The sequence below is a fragment of the Mytilus trossulus genome, unplaced genomic scaffold, assembly GCF_036588685.1.
Source record: "Mytilus trossulus isolate FHL-02 unplaced genomic scaffold, PNRI_Mtr1.1.1.hap1 h1tg000085l___fragment_1__unscaffolded, whole genome shotgun sequence".
NCBI lineage: Eukaryota > Metazoa > Mollusca > Bivalvia > Mytilida > Mytilidae > Mytilus > Mytilus trossulus.
The window spans coordinates 3386855-3411328 of NW_026963295.1; the positions used below are offsets into that span (position 1 = coordinate 3386855).

General features: G+C 35.3%; 1 protein-coding gene across 1 annotated transcript; it reads left to right on the top strand.

Annotated features, from left to right (window-relative positions):
• Positions 1-11624: 11624 nt before the first annotated feature.
• On the top strand, positions 11625-21200 carry LOC134699792 (perlucin-like). The gene is made up of 5 exons (XM_063561207.1): positions 11625-12036; positions 15965-16053; positions 16613-16700; positions 17983-18189; positions 19901-21200. The coding sequence occupies exons 1-5, from the start codon at positions 11721-11723 to the stop codon at positions 19912-19914; spliced, it is 714 nt and encodes a 237-aa protein (XP_063417277.1). The 5' UTR covers positions 11625-11720; the 3' UTR covers positions 19915-21200.
• Positions 21201-24474: the final 3274 nt, after the last annotated feature.

The following is a 24474-nucleotide window of genomic DNA, read 5'->3' on the forward strand; positions in this document are numbered from 1 at the left end:
TCCTCGCAGGGATTCCAACCCATGCTACTGTGATATCGTGACACCAAATCGCCTGCACTGCAGCCGTCCCGCTAGACCACACGACCACCTGGGCTCTCAAAAGAAGAGCTCTCGGTGGCCATATGTTACCTTTCCACGTCAGTTTTAATCTAGCGGCGTACTACAGTACATGATTTATAAGGCATGAAGATGTTATTGTTACAGATCAGCTAAATTATCTATAGTAAAGGATCCTACAAATTAATGTAAGATACAGTCACAGAAAATAATTATATTCATAAGTACGTCTGAGTCAGTGACAACCCTACAACAGATGTATCCATCGGATCGCCATCAATGATGGTGATACATGGCTGTGTACATAATGTATATACAACTCGTCTAAACATCAACCCAACAATGTTAGATCTGTAAATTTGCTTTCGCAAATTTTTGGTTCTTCCCTCGCCGGGATTCGAACCCATGCTACTGTGATATCGTGACACCAAATCGCCTGCACTGCAGCCGTCCCGCTAGACCACACGACCACCTTGGCTCTCAAAAAAAGAGCTATCGGTGGCCATATGTTACCTTTCCACGTCAGTTTTAATCTAGCGGCGTGCTACAGTACATGATATATAAGGCATGAAGATGTTATTGTTACAGATCAGCTAAATTATCTATAGTAAAGGATCCTACAAATTAATGTAAGATACAGTCACAGAAAATAATTATATTCATAAGTACGTCTGAGTCAGTGACAACCCTACAACAGATGTATCTATCGGATCGCCATCAATGATGGTGATACATGGCTGTGTACATAATGTATATACAACTCGTCTAAACATCAACCCAACAATGTTAGATCTGTAAATTTGCTTTTGCAAATTTTTGGTTCTTCCCTCGCCGGGATTCGAACCCATGCTACTGTGATATCGTGACACCAAATCGCCTGCACTGCAGCCGTCCCGCTAGACCACACGACCACCTTGGCTCTCAAAAAAAGAGCTTTCGGTGGCCATATGTTACCTTTACACGTCAGTTTTAATCTAGCGGCGTACTACAGTACATGATATATAAGGCATGAAGATGTTATTGTTACAGATCAGCTAAATTATCTATAGTAAAGGATCCTACAAATTAATGTAAGATACAGTCACAGAAAATAATTATATTCATAAGTACGTCTGAGTCAGTGACAACCCTACAACAGATGTATCTATCGGATCGCCATCAATGATGGTGATACATGGCTGTGTACATAATGTATATACAACTCGTCTAAACATCAACCCAACAATGTTAGATCTGTAAATTTGCCTTCGCAAATTTTTGGTTCTTCCCTCGCCGGGATTCGAACCCATGCTACTGTGATATCGTGACACCAAATCGCCTGCACTGCAGCCGTCCCGCTAGACCACACGACCACCTGGGCTCTCAAAAAAAGAGCTTTCGGTGGCCATATTTTACCTTTCCACGTCAGTTTTAATCTAGCGGCGTACTACAGTACATGATATATAAGGCATGAAGATGTTATTGTTACAGATCAGCTAATTTATCTATAGTAAAGGATCCTACAAATTAATGTAAGATACAGTCACAGAAAATAATTATATTCATAAGTACGTCTGAGTAAGTGACAACCCTACAACAGATGTATCCATCGGATCGCCATCAATGATGGTGATACATGGCTGTGTACATAATGTATATACAACTCGTCTAAACATCAACCCAACAATGTTAGATCTGTAAATTTGCTTTCGCAAATTTTTGGTTCTTCCCTCGCCGGGATTCGAACCCATGCTACTGTGATATCGTGACACCAAATCGCCTGCACTGCAGCCGTCCCGCTAGACCACACGACCACCTGGGCTCTCAAAAAAAGAGCTTTCGGTGGCCATATGTTACCTTTCCACGTCAGTTTTAATCTAGCGGCGTACTACAGTACATGATATATAAGGCATGAAGATGTTATTGTTACAGATCAGCTAAATTATCTATAGTAAAGGATCCTACAAATTAATGTAAGATACAGTCACAGAAAATAATTATATTCATAAGTACGTCTGAGTCAGTGACAACCCTACAACAGATGTATCCATCGGATCGCCATCAATGATGGTGATACATGGCTGTGTACATAATGTATATACAACTCGTCTAAACATCAACCCAACAATGTTAGATCTGTAAATTTGCTTTTGCAAATTTTTGGTTCTTCCCTCGCCGGGATTCGAACCCATGCTACTGTGATATCGTGACACCAAATCGCCTGCACTGCAGCCGTCCCGCTAGACCACACGTCCACCTGGGCTCTCAAAAAAAGAGCTTTCGGTGGCCATATGTTACCTTTCCACGTCAGTTTTAATCTAGCGGCGTACTACAGTACATGATATATAAGGCATGAAGATGTTATTGTTACAGATCAGCTAAATTATCTATAGTAAAGGATCCTACAAATTAATGTAAGATACAGTCACAGAAAATAATTATATTCATAAGTACGTCTGAGTCAGTGACAACCCTACAACAGATGTATCCATCGGATCGCCATCAATGATGGTGATACATGGCTGTGTACATAATGTATATACAACTCGTCTAAACATCAACCCAACAATGTTAGATCTGTAAATTTGCTTTCGCAAATTTTTGGTTCTTCCCTCGCCGGGATTCGAACCCATGCTACTGTGATATCGTGACACCAAATCGCCTGCACTGCAGCCGTCCCGCTAGACCACACGACCACCTGGGCTCTCAAAAAAAGAGCTTTCGGTGGCCATATGTTACCTTTCCACGTCAGTTTTAATCTAGCGGCGTACTACAGTACATGATATATAAGGCATGAAGATGTTATTGTTACAGATCAGCTAAATTATCTATAGTAAAGGATCCTACAAATTAATGTAAGATACAGTCACAGAAAATAATTATATTCATAAGTACGTCTGAGTCAGTGACAACCCTACAACAGATGTATCTATCGGATCGCCATCAATGATGGTGATACATGGCTGTGTACATAATGTATATACAACTCGTCTAAACATCAACCCAACAATGTTAGATCTGTAAATTTGCTTTCGCAAATTTTTGGTTCTTCCCTCGCCGGGATTCGAACCCATGCTACTGTGATATCGTGACACCAAATCGCCTGCACTGCAGCCGTCCCGCTAGACCACACGATCACTTGGGCTCTCAAAAAAGAGCTTTCGGTGGCCATATGTTACCTTTCCATGTCAGTTTTAATCTAGCGGCGTACTACAGTACATGATATATAAGGCATGAAGATGTTATTGTTACAGATCAGCTAAATTATCTATAGTAAAGAATCCTACAAATTAATGTAAGATACAGTCACAGAAAATAATTATATTCATAAGTACGTCTGGGTCAGTGACAACCCTACAACAGATGTATCTATCGGATCGCCATCAATGATGGTGATACATGGCTGTGTACATAATGTATATACAACTCGTCTAAACATCAACCCAACAATGTTAGATCTGTAAATTTGCTTTTGCAAATTTTTGGTTCTTCCCTCGCCGGGATTCGAACCCATGCTACTGTGATATCGTGACACCAAATCGCCTGCACTGCAGCCGTCCCGCTAGACCACACGACCACCTGGGCTCTCAAAAAAAGAGCTTTCGGTGGCCATATGTTACCTTTCCACGTCAGTTTTAATCTAGCGGCGTACTACAGTACATGATATATAAGGCATGAAGATGTTATTGTTACAGATCAGCTAAATTATCTATAGTAAAGGATCCTACAAATTAATGTAAGATACAGTCACAGAAAGTAATTATATTCATAAGTACGTCTGAGTCAGTGACAACCCTACAACAGATGTATCTATCGGATCGCCATCAATGATGGTGATACATGGCTGTGTACATAATGTATATACAACTCGTCTAAACATCAACCCAACAATGTTAGATCTGTAAATTTGCTTTCGCAAATTTTTGGTTCTTCCCTCGCCGGGATTCGAACCCATGCTACTGTGATATCGTGATACCAAATCGCCTGCACTGCAGCCGTCCCGCTAGACCACACGACCACCTGGGCTCTCAAAAAAGGAGCTTTCGGTGGCCATATGTTACCTTTCCACGTCAGTTTTAATCCAGCGGCGTACTACAGTACATGATATATAAGGCATGAAGATGTTATTGTTACAGATCAGCTAAATTATCTATAGTAAAGAATCCTACAAATTAATGTAAGATACAGTCACAGAAAATAATTATATTCATAAGTACGTCTGAGTCAGTGACAACCCTACAACAGATGTATCTATCGGATCGCCATCAATGATGGTGATACATGGCTGTGTACATAATGTATATACAACTCGTCTAAACATCAACCCAACAATGTTAGATCTGTAAATTTGCTTTCGCAAATATTTGGTTCTTCCCTCGCCGGGATTCGAACCCATGCTACTGTGATATCGTGACACCAAATCGCCTGCACTGCAGCCGTCCCGCTAGACCACACGACCACCTGGGCTCTCAAAAAAAGAGCTATCGGTGGCCATATGTTACCTTTCCACGTCAGTTTTAATCTAGCGGCGTACTACAGTACATGATATATAAGGCATGAAGATGTTATTGTTACAGATCAGCTAAATTATCTATAGTAAAGGATCCTACAAATTAATGTAAGATACAGTCACAGAAAATAATTATATTCATAAGTACGTCTGAGTCAGTGACAACCCTACAACAGATGTATCCATCGGATCGCCATCAATGATGGTTATACATGGCTGTGTACATAATGTATATACAACTCGTCTAAACATCAACCCAACAATGTTAGATCTGTAAATTTACTTTCGCAAATTTTTGGTTCTTCCCTCGCCGGGATTCAAACCCATGCTACTGTGATATCGTGACACCAAATCGCCTGCACTGCAGCCGTCCCGCTAGACCACACGACCACCTGGGCTCTCAAAAAAAGAGCTTTCGGTGGCCATATGTTACCTTTCCACGTCAGTTTTAATCTAGCGGCGTACTACAGTACATGATATATAAGGCATGAAGATGTTATTGTTACAGATCAGCTAAATTATCTATAGTAAAGAATCCTACAAATTAATGTAAGATACAGTCACAGAAAATAATTATATTCATAAGTACGTCTGGGTCAGTGACAACCCTACAACAGATGTATCTATCGGATCGCCATCAATGATGGTGATACATGGCTGTGTACATAATGTATATACAACTCGTCTAAACATCAACCCAACAATGTTAGATCTGTAAATTTGCTTTTGCAAATTTTTGGTTCTTCCCTCGCCGGGATTCGAACCCATGCTACTGTGATATCGTGACACCAAATCGCCTGCACTGCAGCCGTCCCGCTAGACCACAAGACCACCTGGGCTCTCAAAAAAAGAGCTTTCGGTGGCCATATGTTACCTTTCCACGTCAGTTTTAATCTAGCGGCGTACTACAGTACATCATATATAAGGCATGAAGATGTTATTGTTACAGATCAGCTAAATTATCTATAGTAAAGGATCCTACAAATTAATGTAAGATACAGTCACAGAAAGTAATTATATTCATAAGTACGTCTGAGTCAGTGACAACCCTACAACAGATGTATCTATCGGATCGCCATCAATGATGGTGATACATGGCTGTGTACATAATGTATATACAACTCGTCTAAACATCAACCCAACAATGTTAGATCTGTAAATTTGCTTTCGCAAATTTTTGGTTCTTCCCTCGCCGGGATTCGAACCCATGCTACTGTGATATCGTGACACCAAATCGCCTGCACTGCAGCCGTCCCGCTAGACCACACGACCACCTGCGCTCTCAAAAAAGGAGCTTTCGGTGGCCATATGTTACCTTTCCACGTCAGTTTTAATCTAGCGGCGTACTACAGTACATGATATATAAGGCATGAAGATGTTATTGTTACAGATCAGCTAAATTATCTATAGTAAAGAATCCTACAAATTAATGTAAGATACAGTCACAGAAAATAATTATATTCATAAGTACGTCTGAGTCAGTGACAACCCTACAACAGATGTATCTATCGGATCGCCATCAATGATGGTGATACATGGCTGTGTACATAATGTATATACAACTCGTCTAAACATCAACCCAACAATGTTAGATCTGTAAATTTGCTTTCGCAAATTTTTGGTTCTTCCCTCGCCGGGATTCGAACCCATGCTACTGTGATATCGTGACACCAAATCGCCTGCACTGCAGCCGTCCCGCTAGACCACACGACCATCTGGGCTCTCAAAAAAAGAGCTTTCGGTGGCCATATGTTACCTTTCCACGTCAGTTTTAATCTAGCGGCGTACTACAGTACATGATATATAAGGCATGAAGATGTTATTGTTACAGATCAGCTAAATTATCTATAGTAAAGGATCCTACAAATTAATGTAAGATACAGTCACAGAAAATAATTATATTCATAAGTACGTCTGAGTCAGTGACAACCCTACAACAGATGTATCCATCGGATCGCCATCAATGATGGTGATACATGGCTGTGTACATAATGTATATACAACTCGTCTAAACATCAACCCAACAATGTTAGATTTGTAAATTTGCTTTCGCAAATTTTTGGTTCTTCCCTCGCCGGGATTCGAACCCATGCTACTGTGATATCGTGACACCAAATCGCCTGCACTGCAGCCGTCCCGCTAGACCACACGACCACCTGGGCTCTCAAAAAAAGAGCTATCGGTGGCCATATGTTACCTTTCCACGTCAGTTTTAATCTAGCGGCGTACTACAGTACATGATATATAAGGCATGAAGATGTTATTGTTACAGATCAGCTAAATTATCTATAGTAAAGGATCCTACAAATTAATGTAAGATACAGTCACAGAAAATACTTATATTCATAAGTACGTCTGAGTCAGTGACAACCCTACAACAGATGTATCCATCGGATCGCCATCAATGATGGTGATACATGGCTGTGTACATAATGTATATACAACTCGTCTAAACATCAACCCAACAATGTTAGATTTGTAAATTTGCTTTCGCAAATTTTTGGTTCTTCCCTCGCCGGGATTCGAACCCATGCTACTGTGATATCGTGACACCAAATCGCCTGCACTGCAGCCGTCCCGCTAAACCACACGACCACCTGGGCTCTCAAATAAAGAGCTATCGGTGGCCATATGTTACCTTTCCACGTCAGTTTTAATCTAGCGGCGTACTACAGTACATGATATATAAGGCATGAAGATGTTATTGTTACAGATCAGCTAAATTATCTATAGTAAAGGATCCTACAAATTAATGTAAGATACAGTCACAGAAAATAATTATATTCATAAGTACGTCTGAGTCAGTGACAACCCTACAACAGATGTATCTATCGGATCGCCATCAATGATGGTGATACATGGCTGTGTACATAATGTATATACAACTCGTCTAAACATCAACCCAACAATGTTAGATCTGTAAATTTGCTTTCGCAAATTTTTGGTTCTTCCCTCGCCGGGATTCGAACCCATGCTACTGTGATATCGTGACACCAAATCGCCTGCACTGCAGCCGTCCCGCTAGACCACACGACCACCTGGGCTCTCAAAAAAAGAGCTATCGGTGGCCATAAGTTACCTTTCCACGTCAGTTTTAATCTAGCGGCGTACTACAGTACATGATTTATAAGGCATGAAGATGTTATTGTTACAGATCAGCTAAATTATCTATAGTAAAGGATCCTACAAATTAATGTAAGATACAGTCACAGAAAGTAATTATATTCATAAGTACGTCTGAGTCAGTGACAACCCTACAACAGATGTATCTATCGGATCGCCATCAATGATGGTGATACATGGCTGTGTACATAATGTATATACAACTCGTCTAAACATCAACCCAACAATGTTAGATCTGTAAATTTGCTTTTGCAAATTTTTGGTTCTTCCCTCGCCGGGATTCGAACCCATGCTACTGTGATTTCGTGACACCAAATCGCCTGCACTGCAGCCGTCCCGCTAGACCACACGACCACCTGGGCTCTCAAAAAAAGAGCTTTCGGTGGCCATATGTTACCTTTCCACGTCAGTTTTAATCTAGCGGCGTACTACAGTACATGATATATAAGGCATGAAGATGTTATTGTTACAGATCAGCTAAATTATCTATAGTAAAGGATCCTACAAATTAATGTAAGATACAGTCACAGAAAATAATTATATTCATAAGTACGTCTGAGTCAGTGACAACCCTACAACAGATGTATCTATCGGATCGCCATCAATGATGGTGATACATGGCTGTGTACATAATGTATATACAACTCGTCTAAACATCAACCCAACAATGTTAGATCTGTAAATTTGCTTTCGCAAATTTTTGGTTCTTCCCTCGCCGGGATTCGAACCCATGCTACTGTGATATCGTGACACCAAATCGCCTGCACTGCAGCCGTCCCGCTAGACCACACGACCACCTGGGCTCTCAAAAAAAGAGCTTTCGGTGGCCATAAGTTACCTTTCCACGTCAGTTTTAATCTAGCGGCGTACTACAGTACATGATTTATAAGGCATGAAGATGTTATTGTTACAGATCAGCTAAATTATCTATAGTAAAGGATCCTACAAATTAATGTAAGATACAGTCACAGAAAATAATTATATTCATAAGTACGTCTGAGTCAGTGACAACCCTACAACAGATGTATCCATCGGATCGCCATCAATGATGGTGATACATGGCTGTGTACATAATGTATATACAACTCGTCTAAACATCAACCCAACAATGTAAGATCTGTAAATTTGCTTTCGCAAATTTTTGGTTCTTCCCTCGCCGGGATTCGAACCCATGCTACTGTGATATCGTGACACCAAATCGCCTGCACTATATATATATATATATGTATAAGTACGTCTGAGTCAGTGACAACTCTACAACAGATTTATCCATCGGATCACCAGCAGTGATGGTGATACATGGCTTTGTACGTTATCTATATACAACTCGTCTAAATATCAAACTAACAATGTTAGACCTGTAAATTTGCTTTCGCAAATTTTTTGTTCATCCCTCGCCGGGATTCGAACCCATGCTACTGCGATATCGTGACACCAAATCGCCTGCACTGTAGCCGTCCCGCTAGACCACACGACCACGTGGACTTCATAAAAATGAAGCTTTCGCTGGCCATGTGTTACCTTTCCACGTCAGTTTTAATCTAGTGGCGTACTACAGTACATGATATATAAGGCATAGAGATGTTATTTTTACAGATTAGCTCAATTATCTATAGTAAAGGATCCTACAAATTAAATTAAGTCACTGACTCAGACGTACTTATAAATATAATTATTTTCTGTGATTGTATCTTATATTAATCTGGGCTCAATATGCAGAAAAACAACAATGAAAAAATTCTCCAGATCAATCCCGTTCCACATGACACCGTCCCGAATACACAGAATATTGTTAGGATTTCGATCCGAAACATCAGAATCTGTCACGACATAGGCACGATTGTAATCCGACTAGACAAAATCGGCTGAGTTTCCCCGAATGTTAGGGGACGCACCTAACTGTCGGGGTGCTTTGCCAAACTATTTCGAACCCTTCCCGACCAGTAGGAATCTGTTACGAACTAAAACGTCTGCGTTCAGACAATAGTAAGTCATTACAGATAATTGAGGATACTAATCCGACTTTTTTACTTTTCGTGTCGTATCGCTGTCTGATCTCAAACGGGAGCAATAATCGGCGATGTGTGAACCCCGTATTAGTGGTCCAGTAATGCGGGGTTCACACATTGCCGATTATTGCTCCCGATTGAGATCAGACAGCAATACGACACGAAAAGTGAAAAAGTCGGATTAGTATCCTCAATTATCTGGAATGTCCTATCATTGTCTGAACGCATTCGTTTTAGTTCGTAACAGATTCCTACGGATCGGGAAGGGTCCGAATAGTTCGGCAAAGCATCCCGACAGTTAGGTGCGTCCCGTAACATTCGGGGCAACTCAGCCGATTTTGTCTAGTCGGATTACAATCGTGGCTATGTCGTGACAGATTCTGCTGTATCGGATCGAATTCCGAACAATGTCTTGTGTATTCTGGACGGTGTCCTGTGGAACGGGAATGATCCGGAGTAATTTTTCATAGATGTTTTTCTGCCGATTGAGTCCAGATTGCATCCAGATCTTGTCGATTGCGAACCGTTTTTTGCCGAAACCGTTCCGAAACAGTCCCGTTATTAATACGAAATTCGTCAATGATACCCACGTCAGAGTCCCGACAATTACAGAATACAATACGACTGAGACCAGACAAAGCCGTTTGCAATGCGATAGAGCGGACTATGATAGGATTACGTTCCGACAGTACTTGATCATCCCGAATATGCCGACAGTTTTCGAACGGATAACTTCCGTCAGCGTCGGTTCACTGTCCGGTCACTGTCTGATCTCAGTCGGATAAAATTCGGTAGAGTCGGGACGCAGTCGTGACAGACTCGGTCGAATTTTACCTGGCGAAAAATACAAATCGGATTAGAAGCGGATTCAGAACGGTATTATCGGGACTAATTCGCTTAGAAACGGTTGAATATCGGTGCTTCCTGAATACTATCTGATTGTTGTCGTGATCAAATTATTTTTTTTACAAATTTTAATTTAAGTTTGAATTTCCATCCACGATTCACAGGATCTTGATCAGACTTTTAATAAATTTTAATCGGGAATGGTCCTATCAAGAACGGTAGTAAAAATCGTGAATGTGTGACCCCAGCTTAAGAGTCGTGATGGAGTCGTTAAGGAGTCATGACTGGTCGAGTTACGGTCGTGTACAGTCGGAAAGCAGACGGGTAGAAGTCATAAACAGGCCTGATCAAGAATTTGGTCACGCTTGGTCGAGAAAATTTGGACAATCGGGATCATCGAGTTGATCTGATCGGCAGTGTGTACATAGCTTAACCTCAGACCATGATAATAGTTTCTAGATACCAACTTAAAAATTCTATTAAAACAGAGGTTTCGAACAAGTTCCTCAAAGTAAGCAGGCAAGGTTAGTGAATATCAATACATAAACTTATATATATTGATTTTTTTTGTTTTGTCTTTAACCCTAAATTTTGTTTGAATTACAATAATTTTGTTGAAATTGAGAGTCGTGACGTATTTTTAAAGCTACAGACTAATTCATTAACGTTTTGGTATTTTATTGAAATTTGTTTTTATTGCGCGCATTTTGTTCAAATAGTCGATAGTTCGTCAATGCTTCGTCCTTTGTCCTTGTTCAGCTAGGTTTTACTATTTAATGATTGCAATTGTTGTCAAAAAGGAGTGTCGAGGAATGTGCTTACAACGTAGAACATATTACATTGTTCTTTGAAATTATTAGAGAGTTATATAATATCTTTCATTGTAATTCTGCACAATAACAGCCTATACATAAGTAATGTATCCATGGTACAGTATAGATGGAATATTATGATTTGATTGTTTTGTAACATTAAACACCCACCACAAATTTAATGATATTTCAACTAATTCATATTCATTCAATAAGCCAATACTTGCATTTCGTAATCATTTATTAAATTGATAATGTTCAATGTACTTTAGTTCGGAAATCATTACAGTCTGTGCTTAGAAAACATTCAGTTTGGAAATCATTTTTTTCCCTACGAACATTGATATCATGTTGATCACTAGACGAATCTGACAATCTGTTGCCATGATTTTTTGGCAAACGACGAGAGTTGATGTTTCGATAGTATGTTTGTATGTTATGTTCGCAATGGGTGTTGCACAGATTAATGTGGTAAAACGTGACTATTTTACTACAAAAGACAGAAAAATTCTTCCTAGCAGTACCACAATAATTCAGCACAAATCACAATCACTGTCAGAGTGTGCATGTTTTTGTTCAATACACAAAGCATGCTGTGTTGCTAGCTATGATCAGAAAACAAAGCAATGCATCCTTGATAAATCCTGCTGCCCAGAAAGTGAACAATCAGTAGATGTATTGATGTTGAAGATCCAATCAGGTAAACTTTCATCCAACATTATTTCGATTTTAATGTATTATTTCCTGGTTTTTTTTTAAAGCGTGTAAGAATTTATGTTATTCTATCCGTATAACCTTATCTTATTATAATTTACAAAAAGATGCGACAATTTACCTTAAGAGTTGAATTCGATAAACAAAATAGTATAGCGTTATTTGACAACCATGATTATGTTTTATTAACTCACAAACTTGGTTATTGTTTGAAATTTTCCTTCGAATAATCTCTTTTTTTTATAAGCAAGAATTATGATACCAGAAATCTATTTACTAAAACTTGTACATTAGTTTTACGCAGATTAATTCTTTAAAAACACTATATATGTTACAAGTTGAATAAGACATAGTTATGCACTCGAAGCATCGTCGTTGAACTCGATTTGCAAGGAATTGTTATATATACTTCTTGAAATTTTTAAGTCTTGATTGTTTTGTTCGGGGGGAGGGGGGTTAGGAGTGGAGTTATGATTATTTTCCTATGTAAATGCCGTTTCCACATGCAACATGTGTAAAGATCTGATTATCCATCTTGTATCTAAACGATCAAATAAAGGTGATAGCATTGGCATGTTCCATTTATTTATTTCCAAAATCGTTGAATGATTTTATTTACAATTATGTTGTGTGTTATGCGATTATTGATGTTTATCCAAGTAAAATTGTAAAGTTAGACTTGTGTTATCATTTAAGACTTAGCTGAGTTATCCATCGACCAGATAGAATGTTGACGCCTATTGGTTTGTTTAAGATTCGTATTTTTGTGACTGTCTTGTGTTTTCACTATTTTTCTTTCATCAGAAATGACATTTTTTGTCTTTTCGTGTTTGTGAAAGCATTCACGTTGGACAATACATATTTGCAGAACGGATTTATATTTATGTTATATAGTATAGGGTGAGGGTTGAGATCTCATAAACATGTTTAACCCCGTCGCAATTTTGCGCCTGTCCCAAGTCAGAAGCCTCTGGCCTTTGTTAGTCTTGTATTAATTTTAATTTTAGTTTCTTGTGTATAATTCGGAGTTTAGTATGACGTCCATTATCACTGTACTAGTATACATATTTTTAGGGGCCAGCTGAAGGACACCTACGGGTGCGGGAATTCTAGCTAGATTGAAGACCCATTGGTGGCCTTCGGCTGTTGTCTGCTCTATGGTCGGGTTGTTGTCGCTTTGACACATTCCCTATTTCCTTTCTCAATTTTAATGCATAAACCTAGAAACAGTTATTTGCTTGCCCCCTAAAAGGCGATTTCAATGTTACGAAACGGTGAGTCTTGTCCAATAATCCATAAAGAAAAGAATGATAGTTAGTTTAGTGGTTCGTAAGGGGATAACATATTAATACACATATTATACAATCTTGTTTCAAAATTTGAAATAGAATTGTTGTTGCCAGAATATTTACTGCCAAGAATAAGGTATATTCAGGTCACTTGTTTGTCGGTTTAAATCGAAAATCAACTATGTATTCTTTTTCAAAGACAAGTTTGTAAGTCATCCGTATTATAATGTTTGAACAGCGTCTTACAGAACGTTTCTTATTGTTACACATTTTCTTTTAATGTTATTTAACTACAAAAACAGCAAAAATAACCACATTTTAAGATTTTTTCTGTGTTTATACATATGCGAAGGGTTTACTTCACCAAAAATATTTTAACGTATTACACTTGTCTATGAAAATATGATCATAAAAATAATAACGTTTAACATCTTAGGTTCATCAAACTACTGTAACAGTTAGGAAATCATTAGAGCCCTGTTTTTTTAAAATCTAAAATGAAATAGCTTCATCATTTTGCTCATGATTAATTACATGTATGATTTATGTATCGGATGGGATCTTTTTTTAAACTGTCATTATTCGACTGTGCACTATTTTGTTGATATCAACTGTTGACATGGTTATGTTATGTTATGAAATACAATCGATAAGTTACAGATCATAAAAATAAACTGGTACCTGAATATTTATAACCGTGAAAAACACTCCCCTTTAGTTTAAAGACCTATATATTGTATAGGGCAATACATTTGTGATGGTATACACTAACGGTCTAATCTGATTAAAAAACGAGAAACGAGAGACATTTATAAACAACAAAAACAAATGACATTCATTGAACATCAAGGTCCAGGTGCAAACAAACGCAGCTCGCCAATACGTTTTATAAACAAAAGTAAAATCACAAAAATACTGAACTTCTAGAAAAATGCAAAACGTACCTAATCCCAAATGACAAAATGGAAAGCTCAATCCATCAAACGATAACAACTCTTATATCCCTGACTTGGTACAGGCATTTTCTAATGTAGAAATTGGCGGATTAAACCTGGTTTTATAGTTAACTAAACCTTTCACTTGTATAACAGTCACATCAAATTCCATTATATTGAAATCGATGTGAAAACAAAACATCCATACATAATAGGTAAAATGTCAAAAACAAAGCAGTCAATATTGTGTCATTATTTTAATCACTACAAAATACAAAAAACAACCCAAAAAAACCAATAACCATGTTACAAGGAAGCACAAAATGACATTTTAACCAAGCGTATTAGCAATCATTCAAGACAATAATACACAAATTTACCATTGTACAATAGCTCAATAACAGGATGTATAAGAACAGAGCCATGTCATATGTGTAGCTAAGTTACATAAAACGGCTTATATACAAAGCACATAGCAAAAATGAAAGAAAAGAGTGCGATAATATCATAAACAATAATGACAGAGTTTACAAATAACACAGGTATCTTATATTTTTAATCACAATAAAAACAAACAGATATTTAAAAAAAAAGCACAAAAAGGCACACATCAAATTAAACAACCTCATTTATTGCCCCCTTATTTTTAAATGTTATTGAAGTTTGTTAAATCTACGCTCCCTTATTTTTGAATTTCATTTAGGTATGTCAAATCCACCCATAAACGATTTAACGATCTTAAGAACTGGCCATATTAACATTTCATCTAATGTAGAATCGCGCGTCAAAATGTACTCGTCACACAGGTAGCGATATAAACTGATAAAGTATATCGTTCTTTGTGACCTTCACCGGAAACAATATCAGAACACACAACTCTGTAAACCAAACTACTATTAAGTCATATAAACCATATGGGTTCTATGTTATTAAATGGTTATTTATGCTCTTTAACTTTTCTTGGCCTTTTAAAAACAAAAATAATTCAAACGTCACTGATGAGGCTTATGCTGCCAAAACAAGCGTCTAGCGAAATACAAAATTTCAACCCTGGTATCTATGATGAATTTATTATTAACATTGTTTGTATACTGATATATAGGACTATAATATAAACGTAAGGACATGAGGTATGATTGCTATATCGACAACTATCCACCAAAGTTCCAACAAGGTTGACGTAAGTAAACATTGGCAATCGTACTACCTTTAAACAAACAGAAAACCTATACCATATAGTCAGCTTTCAAAGGCCTCGACATACAATACATGATTCAATTCAAATGAGAATCTAGCCGTAAATTTATTAAAAAACAATATACAAAAAAGTAGATATAACCGTTATGAACAAACGACAACCACTGACTTCAGTTTCCTAACTTGAGACAGGTACATTATGAATGTGTTTCTATTTCTTATTTTGCACAATTCTCAAACATAACACAAGTGTTCTGTCGAAGACACTTTACATTGTAGAGTTTCCATTAAATATATAATAGAAACAAAGCTTGTGATTACCAAAAAACGAATTTCGTTTATGAACGGAAACGATTTAAGTTTCAAATCATATATTTGTCAATGAATCATATTTTCGATAGTCATTCAAAAACCGTTAAAAATTGCTTTAACTTATGTAATGTCATGTAAATATCTCCTTCTAAACGCTAATTACTTAATAATCAAATTTCAGATTCACTTGCATGCCCAAACGGATGGTTAAAAAACGGAAACAAATGCTACTTCTACAGCGATGAACTTAAAACTTGGACAGATGCTAAGGTTTGTTATTCGAAATTTATTTCATATTATTGTACATTGATTGCATTACTTTGACTTTTAGTAACATTCTATCTGGTTAAATAGACAAGCTATTTTATCACTTTTTTTTATATTAAATTTGATTATTAATATTATTGATAATTTTTGGTATATCATCTGAAGCTTATTCTTGATAAAGGTTTAAAACTGATAAGATGTCGTACTATTGCCAATGATACAACTCTCCACAAAATACCAACTGACACAGAAATACCAACTATAGATCACTGTACGGCATTTAATAATGAACAAAACATTTGCCGCACAATAAGCAATAAAAGGTCCCGATATGAAATATGTGATACGATTTGGATAAAAAAAAAAACTCCCTATATAAATTTATGTCGAGCCCATGTGTTCTATTGGTCTAGCGCGTCGGACATAGCTCAAGGTGATTTGGTACCATGATATCGCGATGTGTTCGAATCCTGATCAGGGAAGAACAAAACATTTGTTTCCAAAATTACAGATCAAACATTGTTGGGCTGTTATTTAGACAAATTATATGTATATATTACAGATTTCCTGCGAAGCTGATGAAGGAATGCTTGTAGAAGTAGATTCAAAATGTGAAAACGACTTTATTAAGATGTCAGCAAGCATGCCAAGTATGTATATTCAATGCATTAATATGCAAGTAAGTGAGCCAGCTATAAAAGAGGGACGAAAGATACCATAGGGAGTGTCAAACTCATAGATAGAAAAAAAACTGACAACGCCATGGCTAAAAATAAAAAGACAAACAGACAAATAATAGTACAAAACGGTGTAGATCTAAACAACAATAGGTATAAGTACAAACGATGAGCGAAACCAGTACAGCATAAAGGCCACAAAAATTCATGAAATGTTATTGTATATAATCGAGAAACCAACGGCCGTATGTTTGAACAACAACAAATATGATATACAGTAACAGGCGACAGTCACTGATTTACAGGTTCCCTAATTTTTAGCAATTTTGATTTCATGTTATGCCAGCACGTTTAGCTCAAATAAAGGCAACAGTAGTATTCCGCAAAAGTCATAAATTAAAATTATGTTGCATACGATATTTCTACCTACCAGTTAAATATATATGTTCAGTAGTCTTGTCAAATAGAACAATTTTGTGTAACTGGTTACTCGGATACTCGTTCAACCGATTAACCGGCTAACCGGTTGTTAAAGTTGATATTTGTAGACGTTATCGTAAGTACCCTACACATGTACGGTTTTAGTTTAAACATATTTATTATAATGTATTGGGAAACAAGTCTTGCAACTTATATTATTTTCCTTTTTACTTTGCGGATGCGAGTGATGCCTTGTAGCTGCATTAGTCTACTCTTTTTTCGAAATCTACAAGGGTGTCTTTAACGTGCAAGAGATATGGCTCTTTCTTAACACGGGTCAGCCATTTATCGTCCCCTTCCGACGGACTATCATTGTTTCCTAAAGACCATACTCGCCAATGGTGTCAAAGGAGAGCCGATAATTGAGTACCTGAAATTTTCATTCCAAACGGGAATCGAACCAGGAACCTTTGTGTTAGTAGTCCGATGCACTAACCACTACACCACGGCTCTCTAAAATTGAATATTTCTGAAACTGACATAACAGATTTTAGGGAGCTATATAATTCACTGTTTGGCCTATTACATTAATTCAAATAATACGAAATTTAGCTCATGTATGATTACTTCACGTCAAAGTTCGGAAGTTTTTTTTTTACTTTGATAGTTTGAAGATACACGAATGACGTTTTGATAATTTCTTACGTCTAAACATAACACAGTTATTGTGAGAGTAACTTGTTTAAAAAAAAAACAGACTTGAGTCTAGCATAGAATTTAGAATCATATGTTTAAAGGAATAAAGTGTTTAATAATGTGTTAATACAATTTATAGATTACTGGTTAGGTGGAACTGACCAACAAAAAGAAGGTGTTTGGATATGGTCACACAGTCAGAACGTTGTCACATTTTCTGATTGGGACAAGGAACAGCCAGACAATTATAACGGCAATGAACATTGTCTTGAATTGTGGCATTACAATGGATTGTATTGGAATGATTACCCATGTCACGAGTTACGGCGATTTGTCTGTGAAAAAGGTAACTTACTTTTTGTTCTTTACAAATGTTTATTAAATACATGTAGCAAAATACCGATCGTGTGTTTATATGAAATGTCCAATATGATTTGATTATTTTACATTTATTTTAATTCATAACATTTGCATTGTTATTTTACCACAAATAAAATAAACAAATCACGAAGTGTGTAGGCTTTTTCATCAAAACACTGTCAAATCTTTGGGAAAATTGAACACAAAAGTTGGTTTCCTTTTTTGTTTAGCTAAATAATAAGCCGATAAGTTACGATGACCATACATCGTAGATAAAACTTTCTGATTCCTTTTGAACTTTGTGTTTCATCTGTCATTCAATACATACGTGCATTCTGTTTTTAAAATCGTTTTCCTTTTCCTAATTATTTCTTACTTTGCGCATGGATTTATATTTTGTTTTCGTCTGTTTTATACGACTGTTAACGTTTTAAAAGATATGTTCCTTTGACAAAAATAAAAGAAGATAAAAATCATCCTGCAGTTACCTTAAATCATACTTACGGAATTGTTCTATAAATATGATAAACCATCATGAACTACAAATGGTTGTAATTGCTACAAAAGATATATAAGTTAAGAAGTCTGACAAATCCAGCAATGGACGAATTGTTATATTTGTTTAGGACTATCATACATACATTTTTTTGGTGTATCACTTGTTCACCTAAGTAATTTTTTTTCTATGATTTATCACTTAGGGCTAGGTAACGTAATTGCACAACTCACGTGGAATTTCGGATACAACACTGTGCGTCGTTAGTTACACGAGTTTCCCGCCTACTCCAAGAACGGGAAATACGTAGTATTTATATGAGTTATATGCAATATAAGAATATTTGTATCGACCTTGGTCGTCGTCCTTAAGGTTATGTCGTTATCACATATCCATAATTAGCAAAATATTTCGATATTTAATTTTAAATGATACCAATATTTGATTAGCAAGAATTGATTTAATATGTGTGCTCATCTATCCTTATTATCTATAGGTTACGACATTTTTTTTTGTCAAATATGTTAACCATTATTACTGCATATTTTATACAAACAAAATGATTTACGATAACTAGTTTAATTAATGTTAGGTAACTTTTGTCTATTCTTGTCTCCGTATTTTGTTTTCTTACTTTGCTTTTCGATCTTTGTCATTTGGGACATTTTTGTTTTTCAATATTCAACTCCAGTATTTTATGTATGTTTATAACGCATGCACAGGTTGAGAAAAAAGTGTGAACAAAAGGGAATACATACTAACGAATCTATCCCGTTTAAATATCTGAAGATCTTTATATGATTGTATTTATTACATTACTTGTAATGTATAATCGTGGTTTTCCAGTTAAATACAAACCTAAAATATCCCATGTGAAATAAACTATGTTATTACACTCCTCCGAGTCATTCAACAATAGGTGTTTTCAAGACGTTATCGATGACGTTGCATCAAAGCAACTTTGAATGCGTAGAAAAAAGATATAGTTCCTTACATTTTGTACTTTAATTCCACTTAAAATTCCATTGACAATGTACTAAAAAGAATAACTAATTTTCTGTATTTGAATTCTTTGATAACATTTGGATTAGTTATTCTATGGGTAATTTTTAGAATTATGTTATCTGCCCTCTGGTGGGGTTGTTGTCTCTTTCACATGTTCCCCATTTCCTTTCTCAATTATACATGCTTCTCCTTACAGATTTATTGAATTGAGTTGAAGAAGAAGAAAAGATTTAGAAGACAAAGATCACCGAGTGCAAGAAAGCATGTGCTATAACAATTTGTCTGATACATTAAAGTGTAAAGTGTCTTACAGAGAGTTGTATATCTTTCATGCAACCTTATTGTGTGTTGTTGTGTTTGCTTCTTTAGGGTCTTCTTTTATTATATATTAAAAAAACTCAATATAACTGTTTGTGTATAGAAAACAGTTTACATAGATCGGCTCATATTTTTTTCTTACTAAAATTTGTTTATTCCATTTTTGAACATCTTATTTATATCAATTTTAAAAATATCAACTATCAACTGATTCGGACTTTCGATTTAAAAATTAAGGAGAATGATTGTCCGCTTGATAAGTGATATGTGTGATAGTTGGTCTTACAAAACATTTGTGATTGGACTAAAGGAAAAGTATTTTCTGGTATTTGGTGGTTTCAATAAGATGATTATGAAAAACTACTTTGCTGGATTGCCGTGATTAGAATTGATGATTATATTATTTGTTAAAATCAACGTTGTTCCGCTAATGCTTTCTTCGTTCATACATATTTAAGTTTGTATTTTTTCAATCACATTTAAGGTTGTTCTTATGTCATCATCTTGGATTTTAAAAAAAACCGATAACTTTGGTCTAGATATTTGATAAAATGTGCAAATTTGAGAGTTGTATGTAATCTATGTAAAAAACTTTTATAATAATATAGAAAATTGTGTGTTTTATCATAATTACAGCTGTCATTACTCGAAACACCTTGTTTGTGTTTGATTAGATTTTTTCAACCTTGCCAAATAAGGGGAAATAACTCAGACAAGGGAATTTTATAATAGAAAGTGTTATGAATTTACCTATTTTGATACGTATCAAGAGAACAAGTTCGGTGACCCCATTTTTTCTTTTTCTTATCTGAAAGCATGTTAAAAGAGCAATTTTCTCACATTTTATCTTAAAGTTCTGATAGTACGTTTTCTTTTTATCACACAAAATTTGATTTTCGACGCATAATCTATACAAAATCTGACAATTTTGCACAATTTGTAGCGTGAAAAAAAAGTCCAGTGAACAATGTTTTTTAGTATATTTTTGAAAAAAAGCATGATAAAAACTTTATTTTGACAAGATGTCCAAAACTTCTCTCAATTTTAATCAAGACCCCTAGCCACCTTAAGTTTTACTAAAAATGTCTCATAAAACTCATATTTGATTATTATAGTCTACGCTGTTATTTTCTTTGATCTTTTTCTTTTAAGAAATAAAAAGTTCTTCAGTTTCAACCTCGTCGTTACTTTTTGTATATGTTCACTATATTAAACATCATTTCGAAAGTGATTAGCTTAATCATTTTTCAAATAGATAATACTATGTTGGCTGAGAGTAAGGTATACATGTATCTTACAATGTACTATATAAACTTATAACCCATTTGTAATTTAAAAGATTCATTTTTGTCTCGTCTGTATATTTAGTTTTTAAATGTCTGCCTCGTGTCGAAGATTGTTTATCCGTACTTTGTTTTATGTAAAGTTCAAAATCATTCAAAACCCATATCGTGTATGATGCTTTATAATTTTTTTAATTGTTGTGATAAATGTTTAATTAGTAATCTAGATACATATTTTGATGATTTGCTGTATATACACCTATGATCACCACCTATAAAATAGAAAGCTGTATTAGTAACTAAATGTAATACCTTTAAAATGATAACTCAAATTGCTAACAATTTTCGATCAAACAGGTATTTTCAATCGTCTGCGTGTTTGTTAAGAGAGGTATCTTTACCATGTATTTACTTCAACGACTTATAAGCAGACCTGTTAGATTTAAAATAAAGAGGATGATCCAATTTTAATGCTATAAGACAATTATTCACGAGTGACGAAATGACTCAGAAATTAACAATTTTAGGTCACCTTTCGGCATTCTAAAGTCCATACCACATAGGCAGAGCTCCCTATATAATTGTTATTAGATACAACTATAAATATATAAATGTGATTACATAATTGTGTCTAGTTGGTTTGAGATGATGATGCATACTTTTATGTTTTAAGTTCGATAATATGCAAATGACGCTATTCTAAAAGAATTGTTTTATTTCTTAGAGACATCATGTCTGACAAATGCAATAAGAAAATAATCATTTAAAATAAATGTAATACAGTTTTAAAAATACCACGGACAGTTTTTATATTAATTGTCTCTCTGTTTGTCTATTTGAATTAAACCATCAACGTTATATATCATTTAGATTTTTTAATAAGGGTTAAATGTTGTTCAATTGTTTTATGTTATTAATTATTAATATTTGTATCATTCTTAGCATCACATGTAAATGTTTGAGGTATTTTACTGAACGCATTGAGGCATATTGAGTTACCATGACGACAGCCTTCCAAACGGATGATATTAAACATCATGTGTCAATTCCTCAGTAAAAATAACAATTTGTACACTTAAATGTAAATTGTAAACGGTTTATTTTTTTTCTGTTCGTGAACAAATGGATATTGTCTTCCTTGTAAATCAGAAGAGTAGCCGTAATACAAGTGTTATGTTAAATACGGGAAAATGGCAAAAGGGCAAAATTCCAAATAGAAATATATGCAGAACGCCGTTGTTCATGATTTGTTCGTAATGAGGAGGAAATCTTGCAGATTAATTATCAGTTTGGATCATTTTTTATCGAATTTACTTTCTGAGGATTTCGGCAAAATTGATTTTTAAAACAAGATTATTTCATCCTTTCATTTCGTAAATGATTAACTGTTAATGATCCTAAATAGATTAACTCAACATATAAGTATATATCAGTTAAAGGAAGTTTACAAGAAATCCTTTACTTTGAATCTAAGACGGTAAAAGACATATACATGATATAGAAATATCAAGTGTATGCTGTTCTTATAAATAATCTACAACTGATATATAAAGAATCATTTTTTCAAAAAGGACAAAAGTACGTGGTTTTCATCATACGAGTAAAAATACCTCATATTTTACAATACCTGTAATAGTGTTTATTCATGTACTACATGTACTTATCATGGTTAAAGCTTTGCTGTATGTATCCTGTGTGTTCTTTGTTGTAAAATAAAATATGCTATTCATTAAACTTGTGTTCATTGTTGTTGTTTTATAAATAAGTCGATATGGATATAAAAAGACCTTTGATTAAAAAGGAATGCCGAGAACCGGGAGCCTGAAGATTGACTGGATTTAAGCAGCCCGTTTTGTGAGGATGTCATTAGGTATCAATCTAAACTGATCACTGAAGTTTAATTGACCACAAACAAACTAAAGGTAGAAAAAAACACTTGCCACATCTCCTATTTGACAAGTTTAAACATATTCAAATAATAGTTAGACAGTATTCACAAAATTGCTGGTTTTTGTTTCTTTTACATTAGCTAAAGGTTTTCAATTTCACAAAACGTGTTTAAACACGCAGCAGAACACAAGTCTGTCCATGTCAGAAACCTCTATCCTTCGATAGTCTTGTTAACAATTTCTTAAGTTAAAGCTCAATTTTATATATTGGAGTTTAGTGTATCGTAGCTACATGAAGTGCCCATTTAAAAACGATGATATTTTTTCAATCGTATTATTTTGAAAATATAGTTCACCATTTCATTTATTTTCACTGGTACAAATAAAATATGTTTTTTGAAACACACAAACAGGTGTAGGGCTTGTATGGATACTTTAACCAGAAATGTTATTAAATCCATAACGTATTTTGTAATTAGAACGGTTTTCAGATTATTTGTTTGCCATGGCATCGGATTTTTTTTTAAAGAATGTACAATGTATGTTTTATTTATATGTTTTGCATAGTCTGAGTCGTTGGAGTTCTGTCGCATTTATGTATAACATTATCTCCTTTTATTCAAAACCAAATGAATGGCCTGAGTATCTATATATTTATATAATGAGAAGGGACTCAAGCACTCAAGAACCACAACAATTAAAACATAAGATATTATTAGGAACCAACGAATCCGAAAATATGTCCAATATGTTCAATAGGCAAGCAATGCTTGGGGAGATTATTTGATTGATTGATTTATTAAGTGATTGTTGTTTTCTTGTCTACGTCTAGTGAAAAATATTTATAATTTTAAGGACGAAAACAAATACAAAATTAATACACACATAAAATAAGGTAAAATAAAAAGTATTGACCAACATGAAGGGCGGAAAATTTAAAAACCCATTGGAGAATAAGGGTTACCTGGATAGGGATAGAAAGGAAGCCTGAAGACAGACCACATACGTACCCCTGATAGAATCATAGCAATATTTTCAAACAAAAAAAAGCTTTGCACTCTCTCAAAAAAATGTTAACGTCTTTAATATATTTAGACGCGGTTGGTTCATCATTTACATTCAAAACGCAGACTGAAACCCAATGTCTGTAACGTTTTCTCTGTCAAAACACATCCATTGGGCCATGAAAAACAAAACGCTGCCCAATAGACTGACCTGAGTTTTGAAAAAAATAGTAACAGACTCTATATCAAAATAGATTCAATCAGACAAAACTGAAA